The 19,551-nt window shown below is 41.8% G+C and overlaps 1 protein-coding gene across 1 annotated transcript; it reads right to left on the bottom strand.

Annotated features, from left to right (window-relative positions):
• Positions 1-12,502: 12,502 nt before the first annotated feature.
• On the bottom strand, positions 12,503-18,198 carry LOC306854404 (protein phosphatase 1A-like). The gene is made up of 6 exons (XM_079392368.1): positions 17,465-18,198; positions 16,001-16,572; positions 13,919-14,036; positions 13,679-13,793; positions 13,532-13,595; positions 12,503-13,389 (listed from the first exon to the last, which is right to left on the bottom strand). Exons 1-6 carry the CDS (start codon positions 17,862-17,864, stop codon positions 13,360-13,362), a joined length of 1,299 nt encoding a protein of 432 aa, XP_079248494.1. The 5' UTR covers positions 17,865-18,198; the 3' UTR covers positions 12,503-13,359.
• Positions 18,199-19,551: the final 1,353 nt, after the last annotated feature.

Below are 19,551 nucleotides of genomic sequence, written 5' to 3'. Positions count from 1 at the left end.
TGTGTAAGTATCCCACAATACCACTATCAACACAAACAACCACAGCACTATATTTTGTCTAATTATCAAATTTAAAAGATTTCAGATTTTTGCAGTGATCATAAACCCTGAAACTTTCAATTATAGTGTGTTTCTCCATTAATGATAATTAAAAAGTTCATATATTCAAATAAGATGCATACTGTGAAATCATATTGAATAGATCAGGCTTGGTATGTTTTTCATTCTTTGTTGAATATCTCTATTTGTTCTGAAGATTTCTTTTGTATTTGTGTTTGATTAGTTTGGTTGGAGGATACAGACTTCGAAACAGAAGAAACATGTTTATTTGACAACAGAACTCAAGACACATTTATTTAATATTAATATTAGTAATAGTTATTTATGTAATAATATGACGACATTCAGATAATAATTAATTTATGATTTATTTTATTCATAATTCATAATATAGCCTATATATTCATAATCAAACAAATATAAATCAGAATAACTGGCCCCCATAATTGCTAATCTAGGTTATTAACTAAAACTAAAAACAAAATAATAGCCTTACTTGAAAAAAAAGAAAGAAAATATTTAAAGAAATAAAAAAATTACTTTTTTTAATTCAGCAACGTTTCTCATTTTTGTTTACTTCAAGTCGAAGTACTAAATTAACTACAAGAAATATACAAAAATAAAGCTAATTTTTTTTTTATAAAAACAACAAACAAATTGACTAAAACTCAGATAAGATATATAAAATATATTTTTTAAATATTTAATTCGAAATATTAACCAAAACTAGTGTATAAAAGACACAAAACTAACACTTCTATTAATCTCTATAGACTTGATAGCATTGCATTATTTATTAATTATTTTAATAAAATTTACTTTGACAGAAGCTTCGAGATTAAATGAGTGAAGTCTGCAACAGATCCATGACACATTAGCACAATTATACCAGTACCTCGTGTCACGAACTTTCCATAAAAATGTCAGTGTTATAAATATTTTACATGATATTTAGTATTTTTTGGTCTGTATGCTTACTGTTATGACACTGTAAGATAAAAACTGCAAAGTCCTCCCAACAGTGAACTTTAATATCACAAAGACGAGATATTTGAGCTTCTGTACTTACCTGTAGGGAACAACAGCGCAGTCTCTCTCTGAATGTGACGGTTCTTTTAGTTTCAGCTTTCAGTTTATTGTTGTGACAAACACACCAATGTTGTTGCAATGAAGAACAGGTTCAAGTTCAGTGAGGACCAAATGCTCTTGTACCCCTGAACTTCTTGTTTTTAACTTCTTCGAATATTAAAGTATGACAGGAACACCGAAGATGAGGTTTCAGTAATTAGTATAGAGGTGTCATGGCCCGAGACACTTCAGTCACACATTCTACAGAGGTTCACTGTGGGCCAAGTGTCACCGGGTCAGTTTATTAAACACTGTAAAAAAAAAAAAAACTTTGTTTCAACTTACAATAATTTGTTACCCCCGCTGACTTAAAATGTTTAGTCGACTAAAATATTCCAGTTGTCCCTTAAATTAACATTGAGTAACTTAAAATTTCAAGTTGTCTAAACTAAAAATTATAAGTCAGCGGGGGTAACAAATTATTTTAAGTTGAAACAACTTTTTAAAACTATTTTTTTTTACAGTGAATGACTTTTACCAACGTTCCCTTTTTATTGTGATTTCCATTTACAGGTTGATTCACTGTTCACAACTCATGATGTACTAAACCATGTATTAATAATTACTGCATCAGCAACAAATGAACATTCTATATTATTCATAGATTAAGTAATCAATAAATTGCTATTAGTTAAATGTGTCATAATGTATTAATTCCCTAATGACATATTATATCAACTAATAGTGTAAATCCATGTGTTGATTACCACAAAGGGACGACGCCATGCATTTCATCTTTTCAATTAATCATTAGCTAATGACTGGCAAATATATCATCATGTTATGACTTTACATGTTGAGGCACATGACTAACTAACTAATGCCAAATCCATAACCACAATGACATATTACCTAACAATTAGTTAATAATTCTGTGCCTCAACAGGAAAAGTCATTACATATTGATACCTTTGCAAATCATCATCTTATGATTAATTAAAGCAGACAACTGGAATTTAGAGTGCATAGCTTTGACCACTGTGGTATTTAACATATGAGTTTGCATCATTAGTTAATATAATATGTTATTATGGAACTAATACATTATGATGACACATTTAACTAATGATAATTTATTTATTACTTAATCTGTGAATCATACAGAATGTTCATTAGTTGTTGATGTATTAATTATTAATAAATAGTTTGTTTCTTCATGAGTTATACTGTACATTAACTTGTGATTATCTGTGCATTAGTTAAGCATGAATGAATACATATGTGACCCTGGACCACAAAACCAGTCTTTTTTTGTTGTTGTTAACAACTGTTTATTGAATTTTATTCTGTGGAACAGTAGTACAAAGCAAAAAGCATCTGTACAAATTTAGAACCCACCCCAACCCATCTCACTCCCTGGTAGACTTAAAAAAAAAAAATAATAATAATAATAATATATTAATTAATATTAATATTAACAAAGATTTTTACAAAGATTTTTAGAAAAGAGGACAACATTAAAAGCTGAATGCTATGAATTAACAGTTTTCACGTTAGATCCATGTATACGAGAAGTAGAGAGTTCCATTGAGATAATGTCCAACAAATACACCGTCCAGGTTTGTCTGTCCATTGTGTGAGGAGGATTCCAACGGTTGATTAGCAATTTTTTTGCTGCTGTGAGAGCAGCTAACAGTAAAGATCTTTGTTGGACGGACAAGGTGAAGTCGCAAAGGTCATTCATGACAAAATCGTGTGGAGTCAAACATATCTTATTACCCAACAAATATGATAGTCCAAAAAGGTGAGAGAGAGGGGCACACCCAAAAAAAAATGCAAAAAGGTGCCTAAAACTCCTTGGGAACAGAGATTACACTTAGGAAAAGACGACAGATTCATATAAAAATGTTTCATTCGAGTCAAGTAAACCTTATGCAGCAATTTCCAATTAATAATTTGGTGATTAGGGTTTTTAGAAGACAATTTACCCCATACCTGATAGGAAAGTAAAATATGCACATCCTCATTAAGATCCTTAGCCCTAACAGTAGTAATAGATAAAGGTTTGTATGAATGCTCAAGAAGAAAGAGATAGATGACTGAAGCAGAGGAGGGAGATTCCTCAGAAGGAAGGATTAGTTTGCGCAAAGGTTGAACAGGCAGTTGAGAGTTCCAAGGCACCCCATATGCCTGTAGGGCCGATCTAATGCGCAAATACTTAAAAAAGGAGGTGCCTGGCAGATTATATTGAGTTTTAAGATTCTGGAAGGATTTTAAACCACTATCATCATAGATATCTCCCAGAGTGTTTACTTTACTATGAGTCCATTGCGGACAATGAAATGGAGTTCTGCCTGACAAAAGGTTATTATTGTGGAAAATAGGCGAATGCCTATGCCATTTTGTAGCTAGTTGTAAATGTCTTTCAACATCCCTCCATGTGGAGAGGAGATGGGTTACAGTGGGACCAAACTGAGATTTACACTGCCTAAGCGGAACTCCCGAAAAAACAAGATGCATCAATTTATACGGATAAACAATAGATTCCTCAATTGCTCTCCAAGACACAGAAGTGTCAGGATCAAACCAAACTGCTAAAGGGCGGAGGGGAAAGGCTTGAGCATACAGTCTAAAATTAGGGAAAGAAAGATCTCCATATAATCTACATCCTTGTTGTCAGTCCTCTGTCGTGTGTGTCATGTGTTCCTGCCTCATGTGTCCATATTTGGTTTGTTTCCTGGCCTTGTCTGATGTAATCACTTAATTGTTGTCCAGCCGTGTTCGTCTCATTATCTATGATTTACCTGTGTATTTATAGTCCTGTCTGATCAGTGTAATGTGGTCTGGTCTACTCGTTACTCCCCGGTGTTCCCTATCTGTCGGTCACTACGAGTTATGTCGTGACGACATAGGGGATTTACTTGGAAGCCCCAAACATCTCTGACTTGCGAGAAAACGCCAATGAAAATTGGCTAGTGGATTTTGCATACCTGAGCCACTCCCCGTACATACGGGTATAAAAGGGCAACAGGTGCATCCACTCATCAGATTTTTGCTTCGGAGCCAAGTGGATGAAGACTGTGCTGCTCTCCACAAAGCCTCATCTTTGTTTTGTTCTGTTTGGCTTTACGGTGCAGACAGCGGAGTCCCTTTCACCAGCGATTCCCCTGGGCACTTCAACTGAAAGAGCAAATCTAAAAGAGCAAATCACGGATGATCGCGTCTTTTTCAAGATGCCGTTTCGTCCGTGTCCTCTTGGTTACGGTCGTTTCCTGTCCGCGGATGACGGACACGATCGTTGTCTTCAGTGTCTGGGTCTCCAGCATACTGAAGCTGCATTCGTGGATGACTCTGGAATGACGTGATGTTGTGGGCGTATGAGCATGACATCACTGCGATCTCGCCTTTCCTTTCTGAAAGGATTGGCACCCTCTGCCGCCACCCACCCCAGTCTCTCTGACTCGAGCAGAGGACCGCCAGCTGGCGCTCTGGGAGATCTGAGGGTTACAGTAAGAGCCTCTCCGCCGGGTACGTCCCCACGGACCTCTCTCACTCCACACGCAGCGAATGTCCCGTCCGGCTCCCGCGTGATTTCACTGGTTCGTCCCACGGGACGCCCAGTATTTCATTCGGTGCGCCTCCCGAGGATAGGATGTCGATCGCAGCATCGGGGGACGGGTTTACATCCTCTGAGGATGAAGGTACAGCGGGGCTACTCCCCTCGGGTGTGGTCGCCACTGCTGCACCGGACCCAGAGTTGACGGCCATGCTTGCCTGGGCAGCCGTGAGCATCGGGCTGGAGGTCAACAGACCGCCCAGTCCCGAGCCCTCGCGGCTGGATGATTGGTTTCTCGGAGCGGAGCGCGGCTCACAACCGCGTTCTACTCCAGTGCCTTTCTTCCCGGATGTGCATGAGGAGCTGACGAAATCATGGATGGCCCCTTTCACAGCCAGAAGCCGCTCGTCTGTCTCCTCCGTCCTCACTACCCTAAATGGCGGGGCTGCCAGGGGGTACGCGGGCATTCCCCAGGTGGAGAGAGCGGTCGCGGTGCACTTGTTCCCGCGAAACACCGCCACTTGGAGGAATCGTCCGCGTCTCCCTTCCAAAGCCTGTAAGCTGACGGCTGCTCTTGCGGCCAAGGCTTATAGTGCTGCGGGCCAGGCAGCCTCTGCCCTGCATGCCATGGCTATCCTGCAGGTTCACCAAGCCAAGGCACTCAAACAAATGCACGAGGGTAGTTCCGACCCGGGGTTGATGCAGGAGCTGCGCACGGCGACTGACTTCACTCTATGAGTGACGAAAGTCAGCGGTACCCACAATTTCACAGAAAGAGCAATTTCCTTTTCCTCCGGGTTATCAGGTTCGCGGGTTGACAGTGTGCAACGCGCTGCCTCCTCACTCTCGCCCGCGACCCATCTTGCCAGCGGCCAAGAAAGTGCGGTTCGGGGACGCAGTGCCTCCCCATGCACCTCTAGCCAATCCCCTTTGGGACCCAGGGAGTTCGGCAAGGATGCTTCAGAACGCGCTGCCTTCTATACCATCCAGCCCTACTCCTCTGCGCTGCACCACCGCAGGTACGTCGATTGTGCCGTTGGAGCCCCTTTCATGGCGTCTGGAAGCGTGGCTTGTGCTACCCAGCCCTTCTCGGTGGCTCGCGCGCCCAATTCGACTCTGCTACGCGATTCAGTTCGCCAGGCGACCTCCCAAGTACAGCGGCGTTCTCGAGACCTCAGTGGTAGCTCGGAACGCCCCTGTCTTGCGCGAGGAGATTGCTGTCCTCCTGGCAAAGGATGCAATCGAGCCGGTCCCTCCAGCCGAGATGAGGCACGGGTTTTACAGCCCTTACTTCATCGTACCCAAGAAAGGCGGTGGTCTTCGACCAATCCTGGATTTGCGAGTCTTGAACCGGGGCCTGCACTGGCTCCCGTTCAAGATGTTGACGCACAGGCGCATGATCAGGTGCATCCAGCCCCAGGATTGGTTTGCAGCGATCGACCTGAAGGATGCTTACTTTCATGTTTCGATCCTTTTCGCTACACAGTCAGTTCCTACGGTTTGCGTTCGAGGGTCGGGCATGGCAGTACAAGGTCTTCCCCTTCGGGCTCTCCCTGTCTCCCCATGTCTTCACGAAGGTCGTAGAAGGCGCCCTTGCCCCGCTACGGGAAGTGGGCGTCAGGATCCTCAACTATCTCGACGACTGGCTCATTCTGGCCCAGTCCTGAGAGCAGTTGTGCGATCACAGGGAGCTGGTGTTACGGCACCTCAGCCAGTTGGGGCTTCGGGTCAACTGGGAAAAGAGTAAGCTCTCCCCTGTGCAGAGAATCTCTTTTCTCGGTGTGGAGTTAGACTCGGTGAGTATGACGGCGCGCCTCACGGATGAGCGTGCCCAATCAGTGCTGAACTGCCTGAGTTCCTTCGGAGGCAGGACTGTGGTGCCACTGAAATAGTTTCCTGGGGGATATGGCATCCGCAGCTGCAGTCACGCCGCTCGGATCGCTTCATATGAGACCACTTCAGCACTGGTTACACTCCCGAGTCCCGAGGTGGGCATGGCGCCGCGGTTCACTTCGAGTGTATATCACACGGGAGTGTCGCCGCTCCTTTAGCCCCTGGATGGACCTTGCTTTTCTATGGGCCGGGGTGCCCTTAGAACAAGTGTCCCGGCATGTTGTTGTCACAATAGATGCCTCCAGTACGGGCTGGGGCGCTACATGCAACGGGCAGGCAGCCCTGGGGCTCTGGACGGGGCCTCGACTGCTTTGACACATCAATTGCCTGGAGCTGTTGGCAGTGCATCTGGCCTTGCGGCAGTTTCGGCCACTGCTGCTAGGCAAGCATGTGTTGGTCTGTATGGACAACACTGCGGCTGTGTCATACATCAACCGGCTGGGAGGTGTATGATCACGCCGCATGTCACAGCTCTCCTCCATCTCCTCCTCTGGAGTCACACGTGGCTCAGATCGCTGCGTGCTGTCCACATTCCGGGGAAGCTCAATCGTGCGGCCGATGCGCTCTCACGACAGCTCATTTTCACCAGAGAGTGGCGACTCCATCCCGAGACGATCCGGCTGATCTGGAGTCGATTCGGGGAAGCTCAGGTAGACCTGTTTGCTTCCCGCGAGTCCTCCCACTGCCAGCTATATTTCTCCCTGACCGAGGGGCCCCTCGGCACGGAAGCACTGGCACACAGCTGGCCTCGGGCTTTACGCAAGTATGCATTTCCCCCAGTGAGCCTGCTCGCACATACACTGTACAAGGTCAGGGAGGACAAGGAGCAGGTCCTGTTGGTCGTGCCGTATTGGCCCACCCGGACCTGGTTTCCCGAACTCATTCTCCTCGCAACAGCCCCTCCCTGGCGCATTCCTCTGAGGAAGGAACTCCTTTCTCAGGGGCTCGGCACCATATGGCACCCGGAGTAGTGCTTTCTTTCCTGCAAGAAAGGTTGGAGTGTAGGCTGTCACCCTCCACCTTGAAAGTGTATATGGCTGCTATCGCGGCCCATCACGATGCAGTGGACGGCTGGTCCCTGGGGAGGCATGATCTCATCGTGAGGTTCCTGAGGGGTGCCAGGAGGTTGAACCCCCCTAGGTCACCCCTAATGCCCTCCTGGGACCTCTCTATCGTCCTGGTTGGACCTCAGAGGGGTCCCTTTGAGCCGCTGGACTCAGTTGAGCTGAAATTCCTGTCGGCTAAGACAGCGCTCCTGACCGCGCTCACTTCCATCAAGAGGGTTGGGGACCTCCAAGCATTTTCGGTGAGCGAAGAGTGCCTTGTGTTCGGGCCGGACTACTCTCACGTTGTCTTGAGACCCCGGCCTGGATACGTGCCCAAGGTTCCCACCACGCCCTTCCGCGATCAGGTGGTGAACCTGCAAGCACTGCCTTCGGAGGAGGCAGATCCAGCCTTAGCGTTGCTGTGTCCCGTAAGAGCATTGCGCATATACGTGGACCGCACCCGGAGCTTCAGAAGCTCTGAGCAACTCTTTGTCTGCCACGGAGGTCAGCAGAAAGGGAAGGCTGTCTCCAAGCAGAGGTTGGCCCACTGGATAGTGGATGCGATCGCCTGGGCGTACCTATCCCAAGGCGAGCCGTGCCCCCTTGGGGTGAGGGCTCACTCCACACGGAGTGTTGCCTCCTCCTATGCGTTGGCGCACGGCGCCTCTTTGGCAAACATCTGTAGAACTGCAGGCTGGGCGACACCGAACACCTTCGCGAGATTTTACAGTCTCCGCGTTGAGCCAGTCTCTTCCCATGTGTTGGGTAACAGGTAAGTGGCGGGAAGAGTTGGCCGGTGTCACGCTTGCTGCACCATTCCCCCTCACCCGGGGATACGAGCGCCTTTTTTCCTCCTCCAGTTCAGTTCCCCGGATGGCGAACCCTGGTGGAGTCCTCCAGCACCCCCGGCAGTCAGACTGGACGGAGCAGTCTGACGCCAGGCCCAGTACTGGTGCTAGCTCGCCTGGGTCTCCGGTCAGCCCCTGTACTCGGCTAGGTGTCCGTATGGCCTGATTCCCTTTGGGTAATCCCACACGTGTATTCGTCCATGGTACGGTTTCCCTCACGGTAAACCCGTGTCTTCCCTTTGACAGAGCTCTGTCAGGCCCTGCTGGCAACCCTTCTCCCTACTCCTAGGTAGGATCTGCCCCAGAGTCCAGTCGTATGTAGCACTGCCACAGGCCTGGGCCAGTCCATATCAGTGTCTCCACATGTTAGCTCCCTTCGGGCAGGATGTGGCCTCCGTAGCGCCCTTCTCGGGAAGGCTCGCTTCCCTGTCGTTACTGCCAAGCTGTAACAACAAATAGGAAAGACTTGAAGCGGTCTTTCATACAAGGTCGAAATCCCTTCTGATTTCTTGGGGAAAGGAACAGCGGCTTGGCTATCTCCAGCAGCAATGTACTCAGTGGTCCCTGCGGGCACCAAGGTTAGCAAATTTTCGCTGGGGCGATGGGAAGGTTGCGACCTTCGCATGGCATTTGTCTGTCACGCACCAGCTTGTCAACATCTACATGCACAAGGTCGTGACAGGGTTCAGGTTGTGGCGCTTTCCATATGACCCCTATGTCGTCACGACATAACTCGTAGTGACCGACAGATAGGGAACGTCTCGGTTACGTACGTAACCCTCGTTCCCTGATGGAGGGAATGGAGATGTTATGTCCCCATGCCACAATCTTGAACCATCGCTGGTTGCCGAGGACTCGTTCTTGGCTCCTCAGCGGGTAAAACCGGATGAGTGGATGCACCTGTCGCCCTTTTATACCCGCATGTACGGAGAGTGGCTCAGGTATGCAAAATCCACTAGCCAATTTTCATTGACGTTTTCTCTTAAGTCAGAGATGTTTGGGGCTTCCAAGTAAATCCCCTATGTCGTCACGACATAACTTCTCCGTTCCCTCCATCAGGGAACGAGGGTTACGTGCGTAACCGAGACGTTCCTGTCTGTGTCAGCCCTGCCTTGTCTTGCCCTGCCTTGATGTCTTCATTAAAGACTGTTATTATTTGAGTTACATCCTCATCTGCGCGTTCCTGTTTCCTCCTCGTGTGTGCACCGTGACATTTATAAGGTAGTCAGTTTAATACGAGGGCGTTTTCCATCCCATATATACCATGAAACATACATCTAGTTTATTCCAGTAGCCAACCAGCGGAGCGAGAGGAATCATGGAAGAAAATAAATTAACACGTGGGAGAACATTCATTTTAATCACCGATATATGGGCCTGAAAAGAAGTAGGAAGATGAGACCAATTTTCCAAATCTGAGGATACTTTGGCTAGAATACCATTATAGTTTTTTGAGACTATTTCCTGCAGGGAAGGAAAAACATCTATACCCAAGTATTTAAAGTTTTGAACCAATGGAATAGATATAGAAAGGGACATGGAATCAAATTTAGAATTGAGGGGAAGTAAACATGACTTACTCCAATTAATTTTAAACCCAGAGAGAGATCCAAAATGGTCAAATAAATTCAACACATGAGAAACAGAATGTGACGGCTTCTCCAAAAATAATAAGATATCATCAGCAAACAAAGAAATGTGATGATGAGCATTCTGTATATTTATGGGAGAAATAGTTTCAGATTGTCGGACCACTTGAGCTAAGGATTCCAAGGATAGGGCAAATAACAGAGGAGAAAGCGGGCAACCCTGACGAGTACCTAGATGTATCAAGAATGGATTAGAGTGAACACCACCTGTGAGAACAGTGGCTGCTGGATTGGCATACAGAACTTTTATCATATTTATGAAACTCGATCCCAGCCCCAGATGCTGTAGAACCAACCATAAATGGTTCCATTCTAGCTGGTTAAAACCTTTCATCGTATCTAGAGATAATACTGTGCAAGGGGAGGACAAACTATTATTTGAATTAATAATATGATATAACCTGCGTAAGTTATCCGAAGCTGAGCGAGATTTAATGAATCCTGTTTGGTCATGATGAACTAGCCTATTCATACAAACTTTTCATTGTTGCGTAATCTTAGGGCTAATCTTGGTCTACTCCCTTGAAAATAATAATTCTGCCTGGATCTTTGGATCAGGAATTCTGCCCTGGATCTCAGTAATGAATTGAGTTCGGACCTAACCGCCATGATTTTTCTGAGTGTATTGTCTGAGAAACAACACTGATTATCTCTATCGATTATGTCAGATTCTGGAGCTGTGATTCTAGTTCAACTATCTTTTTGTGTCGGTTTTTCTGAAGGAAAGAGGCATATGAAATTGAGTTATTCCTTATAAATGCTTTAACTGCATTCCAAAGTGTTCGAGGATCATCCACTGAACCTTGGTTAATTTCAACAAACTCAGCAAATTTATTTCTGAATCGACTGCAAAAGTTTTCATCCTGTAACAATTTAGGGTTAAATCGCCATCTAGTGGCACGAGATAGCCGAGGGATCAAAGATAATCTGCACAAATTTCCATCATGATCCGACAGAGATAAGGAACAGATATCGGCATCACGAACAGCTGAAGATAAAGAAGTAGAAATGAAAATATAGTCAATTCGCGAATAGGATTTATGAGTAGCAGAAAAGAAAGTGAAAGACTTAGCAGAAGGATTTAATAAATGCCAATTATCCACTAACGAGGATGAGGTTACACATTGCCGAAGTTTGTCAGAACACAAAGCTTGAGAGTGTGATTCCTTTGCTCCAGATCTATCTAGGATATGCGACATTACAGAATTCATATCTGCACCCAATACAATTTCAAAATCTGAAAACTTCAAGAGATAGGTTGACAAAACAGAGGAAAAAAGTAGGGTCAGGAGTACAAAGGGCATAAATTGTGAGAAATACAATATTCCTTTTCTCCACTATTGTTTTTGTATGTGTTATTCTACCATCTGTATCACAACTTTTCTATAATATATTATAATAACCAAGAACAAACCTTGATCTGACGGAGACAACTCCTGATGTTTACGACTGCATGCCATCAGGTAAAGCACAACCAATGAATAAAACTTAAAACAAAATGAAAAAATCTGCAAAAAGAGGCCAAATGTACAGAGCTCTACTGGAGTGCGACTAGGTTCATGAGCACGTCACGTGACTCCCAACCACAAAACAATAGCCAAAAATTCATTGTATGGGTCAAAATGATCGATTTTTCTTTTATGCCAAAAATCATTTGGACATTAAGTAAAGATCATGTTCCATGAAGATATTTTGTAAACTTCCTACTGTAAATATATCAAAACTTAATTTCTGGTATGTTATATCCATTGCTAAGGACTTAATTTGGACAATTTTATAGGCGATTTTCTCAACATTTTGATTTTTTTGCAAATATTTTCAAATAGTTGTATCTCGGCCAAATATTGTCCGATCCTAACAAACCATACATCAATGGAAAGCTTATTTATTCAGCTTTCAGATCATTTATAAATCTCAATTTCGAAAAATTGACCCTTATGACTGGTTTTGTGGTCCAGGGTCACATATTTGTGCACCTGTATTGTAAAGTATGACTAATGTAAATTGTGTGCAAATTTGTGTGTCCAAACTTTGAGCCTTTGTAGAGAGTCAAATATTCTGAAGAAACATAAGCTTCATGAATTTCTGTTGCTCAGAGGGATAAGAAATACTTCTACATCTAATCTATTCCCAATAGTTCAGTTTAAATGATTGAGTAACTTAACGTATACTAAATAAATGCATATTAACTTATATTGTGCCTTTTCAGAAAAGCATGCATTTCTGTAAAGTGTTGACAGAATACAATATACAATACACACAAAAAAAGTAGGCCTATTTTAGGCCTATTTGGACAATTCATCCACTCATCACTAATTAACAAATACACAACTTCTGAGCTCTTCATGTATGATTACATAACAATTTAACTCGTAAAAATGGCATTTAGTGATTTTATACAAAACAAGGGTTTATCATGTTATTTATAATGAGATAAACTGATTTGTTTACTCTAGTAAAAAAGAGAAAGAGAGAGACAAGTGAATTTATAGTTCAAGTACCCTTTATCAAGTTTTACAGATGTTAGTTTTAATATATTTTGCAAGTTTGGTTATATAAATCTAAGCTCTCTGTATGTAAAGAGAGCTTAACATATATAATCAAATAAAAGAAACATATTTATAACACACTTATACATTGAAACTTAAATATCATTCGTGAAGTCGTGAAGTCAGTCCTGAAACAACCTATAACTGTAATATTACATACAATTATTTATTTAAATAAATTTGAAAAAGTGTTGCTTAAAAAGCTAACAAAGTACAGTTATTTAAAGGTAATTTGTGTGGGATTGCTTATTTTCATCCCATGCAAGTGCATAGACAATCAACTATTAATTTAATTCAATTTTGTGGCACGGTTTTTTTAACGGAATATTGTAAATGAGAAATTTTCATGTGCCCTTGAAATCCTTTATTAAAAACACTTACAATTCTATTTGGTGGCACATCAATTCCACACTTCACCTTTAAGTAAAGTAAAATCTTTCTGTCTTCCATAAAAAGCTTTAAATAGTGTCAGTGTTAAATGCTTTATCTTCATGAAAGCATATGATAAATCCTCCTCTTCCTCCTATTTCTGTTTCTATGTTTGCAATACACAACATTGATTTAAAAAATAAATAGTTTGGCTAAACAATGTGACCTCTGTATTGCAGATGGCACACAAATATCCTCCTCACATTGATTATAACATCTACAGAGATTCAAGGCTGGATTCCATCTCCAACATAATGGCCACTAGGTGGAGTCATCAGAGCCGCCAATATCCTTAAATAATGACAAAATAGTGGAGAATTGTTGTAATTAGTAAAATGAACTGTTGCACTTTATATTTAAAGACACATTAAAATCATATTAAAATCAAATCAAATATTGATTAATTAATAAATATGGATTTTTTTATACATACCGTTGGCTCAAGAGATCTAAAGGCTGCTGCATATTTCTGATATGCACCAATTATGCAATCTTTCCTGCAGACAAACAAGACAGATATTGAGAGAAAATATCTGAATGTTATATCACTTATATACAGTGTCCACTCAGTATCACTTACTTGCTTGAGATTCCTCCACTTGGTGGGAGGCCGGGAATATCTTCAGACGCCAGGAATTTCATCACATAGAGCAGGTCAGGTTCCTCGTCTTTAGATCTGATCACGTTAATGATCTCTGAGTAACGTAAAAGAAACAAAAAACTTTTTATACACACAATCTGACATTTATAGAGACATTTTATCTAATATAGTGTGTTTAAATCGCATCTTATTTTATATCGAATGAATTGGTGAAATTACCTGCCACTTTTTGCTCAATGACGTGCTCTAACGCTGCCTCCTGTTGCACTGCCTCTGGGGTCACCTTGGGGGCGCCGTCGAAGCAGATAATGATGATGCTGATGTTGTCTAAACTTCCCTGCAAGGTAAGAATTTCAAATCCTGCTCACAAAAATCAGCTAAATAAATAAGAGTAGACCGATGTACTTCAATAATACTAGAAAATGCCAATACACACACATATTGAGTTAGTATGTTCATAGACAGCTAATGCCAGTTATAAACCAAAGGAGCTCTTGGCCTGGTCGAGTAGCAGTCTGAATCTCACTTGTAATATCCTCTCGCTCTCTCCTGTAATCATTCTATTTAAAGAACAGTATCTACAGAGAACGGGTCAAGCTGATTCTATTATGTGCTCTGTAATCTTCCTCGCCTCAACATGCTGCAGGGAAATATCATTATATAATATTACATAACCCAAATGCCTTATCATTTTAAGTAACAAGGCATTCCTAAACTTGTTTAATGTTTTAGAAGGTGATGGTGTTACTGGCAATTCAATATCAACTTTGCACCAGACTTGAGTTAATGTCTTGGCTAATGTCTATCAATAAATAAAAGCTCACAATATATTTACGGTTTAGTTTCACAGTGCCTGACTTGTCTTTTTTTTAAATTAGAATTACATCAAATTTATTTTAAAATGTATCCTTACCAGGAATCACGCACTTAGACAAGAAGAAATATTTAAAGCAATTAACCACAAATTGTTTGCTTTTAAGAGACATTTAGGTGTAGTAGTTGTAAAAAAATAGTGGAATATGTGTCTAGACTTTATGCTAGATCTGTAGAAATAAATATTTTGCATAAACTGAAACCAAATAGTTTTGTTTGTTGATATCTAATGTATTTTCTAAGATACTAAGTGGCTCCAAAAAAAAAAAAAAAAAGGAAATTAACTTTCATCAAATAGGGTATTGTTCGGAATAGTACATGGTCAAAAGTTTGCATCCCCCTTTCAGAATCATTGTCAATGTTAATTATTTTACCAGAATAAGAGGGATCATACAAAATGCATGCTATTGTTTATTTAGTACTGACCTGAATCAAATATTTCACATAAAATATGTTTACATATAGTCCACAAGAGCGGATTATAAATATAGTGGAATTTATAAAATGACCCCGTTCAAAAGTTTATTCTTAATACTGTGTTGTTACCTGAATGATCCACAGCTGTGTTTTTTTGTTTAGTGATAGTTGTTCATGAGTCCCTTGTTTGTCCTGAACAGTTAAACTGCCTGCTATTCTTCAGAAAAATATGATATTGTTGTTCAAATAACAACAATGACTATGATTTTGAGATCCATCTTTTCACACTGAAGACAACTGAGGGCCTCATATGCACCTATTACATGTCCTCAACTGTACTGTACCATATAAAATATGTACCATGTACAATATACAGACAGAACACAAAATATCCCACAATGCATTGCACACAGCCAGTGTTGTTTTAGTATTATTTATATTATTAATATTTTAATTAGCTTTTGTTTTTATATTTTCATTTGTAATTTTTACATTATTTTTAATATTCATTTTTGTTGCGATTTTGTCATTTTTATTAGTTTTTTTTTTCTATTTAGTTGATGATTATTCATAATTTTATTTAGCTCATTTAATTAATTTAAATTTAATTCATTTTTATTTCAGTCGGTAATTTTAGTACTCGAGCTTATGTATTTCAGTAAGATTCCATGGAAGCATTTTTTCAATTAATATTTATATTTCATATAATTTCAGCTATATTTCTATTAAAGAAAACTAATTATAATAGTATAATAATTATAATAGATAAAAGCTTTAGTTTTAAGTTTAGATGACTGTATTTGTGAGATAAAACTGAACTTTTTTTTTTTACTTTTTCATCTAATATTTATATTTTATTTCTTTTTTATTTCAATTACCGAAAACAATTTTTATAGTTCTAGTTTTAGTTAATGATAACATCTCTGACTCAGGACATCAGAGAATCTTATTGGAGCTTAATCTTATGGCCAGTGGCCAAACCAAAGGGATCCTCTCACTGCTGTTACCAACCTTATAGAGGCAGAGGTCAATGACCTGTGAGCAGATCTCCCTCATATCATCACAGACCTGCAGCCGGTTGCGCACAAACGCACACAGCTCCTCATTACCGATGGCGTCCCAGACGCCATCACACGCCACCACCAGGAACTCATCTTCTGGGCTTCGCTCCAGCTCGTACACCTCTGGTTCAGGCGACACCAGCTGTTCGGTCTGAGTCCTCCATTCCACCTCCTTAAAGTTGAAGTCACCAAGGGCGCGGGACACGGCCAGCGAGCCGTTGATGCGCTGCAGGGTGACTGAGCCGCCAGCGTTCTGGATGCGCTCTTTCTCGCGTGGATTGATAGGTTTGTGGTCCTCCGTGTAGAAGACCACCTGGCTGTCACGACAAAGGAAGGTCCGTGAATCGCCGCAGTTGATGAAGTAGATGTTTCGTGGAGAGATCATGACAGAGGTTGCTGTCGACCCGCTGTGGTCCCAGGTCTCGTTGCGGGTCAGGGTGTGCATGTGGCGGTCTATGTTAAGGAAACCATCTCTGATGCCGTCTTTGACCTGGTCTACATCCTCATCCACCGTCACACAACCTGATTAGACAATCATATAACAGGGTCAAGCACAGTGACATGAGGCCTGGCCAGTAACCTGCCTTTCAACCTACTTATTTCCATTACTCACGATTAATACATTACATCAGAGGTTTTTTTTACTCAGAAAGGCTCATTTATACAGTGAAAGAGGCAGTATAAACTTATTTATACTGTGAAAAATTGTTCTAAATGTGTGTAAAATCTGAAATCTTCAATAGAACAAAATTATTTAAAAAGTAACCTATTAATTATTATCATTATCACTTTTTTCCATGGACCCCAGTTTGTGATTCAACATATTGGACTGGTCTTGGACAAAGTCTGCATTTTGAGATGATAACCACTGTAATAACACTTTTTTAAAATTTATTTTGAAGCTTAAATTTAAAAGTTTTAATGCTTTACTTTACTTTATTTTAAGGTGTCCACCAGGTGAATACACAAATGCATTCAGAATATCCGTTATTAACAAATACTAGGGTTAGAGTTTGGCTGTACAGTAATTATGCAAAATGTACTGTTAATATGTATAGGTAACACCAAAATATATTCAAGTAATTGTATCATTTAAAGATTTTTACTTGACAACAAGTCAAAAAGACTAATACAACTATTTTGAATAAAAAATATAATCTTCAAACTTCATCCTTTTTCAGTTTCAAGTATGCAAGATACTGACTAACAAAAACATAACCACCGCCTAGACCACCAGCAAATTATTGTAATTAGCAAATATTGTGGTCGTAGTAACATTTTCATTTTTAAATTAAAAAAAAATCTAGTTTACATGTTTAAGTAGCTGAAACATGAAAGCACAACATCACTAACTGTTTACAAATTCCAACATTTTATCTTCAAGACTGGCAATCGGCGTATTATCGGTGAGTACCTGTGTCGAGAATGAAATGCAGCAGGTGTCTGGAGCAGTACTGAGCCACCGTTCTCCCCGCATGTCCATCGTACACGGCAAAATAGCTCCAGCCTGGCAAGGCATCGGTCATCTCTGGCATGCAGGTGTGGGAATCCTCCATCTGGGCTCGCCAGCCCTGCATACTGGCCATGCCGTAGTTAACACCCCATTTAGACCCCCCTTCTTCCGTATCTTTCTCCAAAACGGGCCTTTTTAAGTAGGGTCTTCCCACGTCCTCTTCATTTTCAAAGTACTCATCAGTCCCCGACTCCCGTCGACCACCCTTGAAGAAGAAGGTCACCATCTTCTCGGTTTCCTTCACCAGCTGCCGCAGAAATGAGGGCACCTCCATGGTGCTGGCCCGCCTGGCGGTTCTCATGGCCACCCGAATCCTGCGCTTCAGTCTCTTACTGTTCCTCAAACTCCTCTTTCTGGTCCTCCGAAGCCGATCCAGTGCCTCCCCTTTGAGTTTGAGCCAAAAAAGGAGGAACGGTTGCTGCACAAACAGTGTTAACAGTATTTAGTGTCCTTCGATTTAGTGTCCTTCGAGTCCTAATGTCGTTCGAGCAAGCCTCTGTTGTTCCCAATGAAATCCATTGGACTGTTCTACTGATATGAAGTCTTATGAATACTGGGTGTGTTTATTACATTTGCCAAGCCTTTGCCAAGTTCTGATTGGCTAATCTATTTATGTTCACTCATCCTCAGACAGTGTTCTGTCTTTCCCTCATGTAATCCCTACTTCGTAATGTGTTTGGATTAGTTAGTGTCCACACATGCACTTGATGAACTACACAGTGTTTCATAATAAGCATCCCAACAGGACGCATTACAGGTCATGTACAGTCCTGACAATGAGCCTTGCTGGGATGTGTTTTGCGTTTGGTTTTTAACAGTGTATTCAAATATTTTGTCTTATGCAATATAGTCCAGTTATTGTTTAATACCACTTATCCAAAATAAAGGTTTTTGTGTTATGTTTATATATTAAATATATTTATATATAATATAAATTATATGAATATAAATACACTCACCTAAAGGATTATTAGGAACACCTTTTCAATTTCTCATTAATGCAATTATCTAATCAACCAATCAAATGGCAGTTGCTTCAATGCATTTAGGGGTGTGGTCCTGGTCAAGACAATCTCCTGAACTCCAAACTGAATGTCAGAATGGGAAAGAAAGGTGATTTAAGCAATTTTGAGCGTGGCATGGTTGTTGGTGCCAGACGGGCCGGTCTGAGTATTTCACAATCTGCTCAGTTACTGGGATTTTCACGCACAACCATTTCTAGGGTTTACAAAGAATGGTGTGAAAAGGGAAAAACATCCAGTATGCGGCAGTCCTGTGGGCGAAAATGCCTTGTTGATGCTAGAGGTCAGAGGAGAATGGGCCGACTGATTCAAGCTGATAGAAGAGCAACTTTGACTGAAATAACCACTCGTTACAGGCGAGGTATGCAGCAAAGCATTTGTGAAGCCACAACATGCACAACCTTGAGGCGGATGGGCTACGACAGCAGAAGACCCCACCGGGGTACCACTCATCTCCACTACAAATAGGAAAAAGAGGCTACAATTTGCACGAGCTCACCAAAATTGGACGGTTGAAGACTGGAAAAATGTTGCCTGGTCTGATGAGTCTCGATTTCTGTTGAGACATTCAGATGGTAGAGTCAGAATTTGGCGTAAACAGAATGAGAACATGGATCCATCATGCCTTGTTACCACTGTGCAGGCTGCTGGTGGTGGTGTAATGGTGTGGGGGATGTTTTCTTGGCACACTTTAGGCCCCTTAGTGCCAATTGGGCATCGTTTAAATGCCACGGCCTACCTGAGCATTGTTTCTGACCATGTCCATCCCTTTATGACCACCATGTACCCATCCTCAGATGGCTACTTCCAGCAGGATAATGCACCATGTCACAAAGCTCGAATCATTTCAAATTGGTTTCTTGAACATGACAATGAGTTCACTACTAAAATGGCCCCCACAGTCACCAGATCTCGACCCAATAGAGCATCTTTGGGATGTGGTGGAACGGGAGCTTCGTGCCCTGG

The sequence above is a fragment of the Barbus barbus genome, assembly GCF_936440315.1.
Source record: "Barbus barbus genome assembly, chromosome: 34".
Lineage (NCBI taxonomy): Eukaryota > Metazoa > Chordata > Actinopteri > Cypriniformes > Cyprinidae > Barbus > Barbus barbus.
Note: the sequence above shows the minus strand (reverse complement) of the source record. Positions and strands in the feature narration are given on the sequence as shown.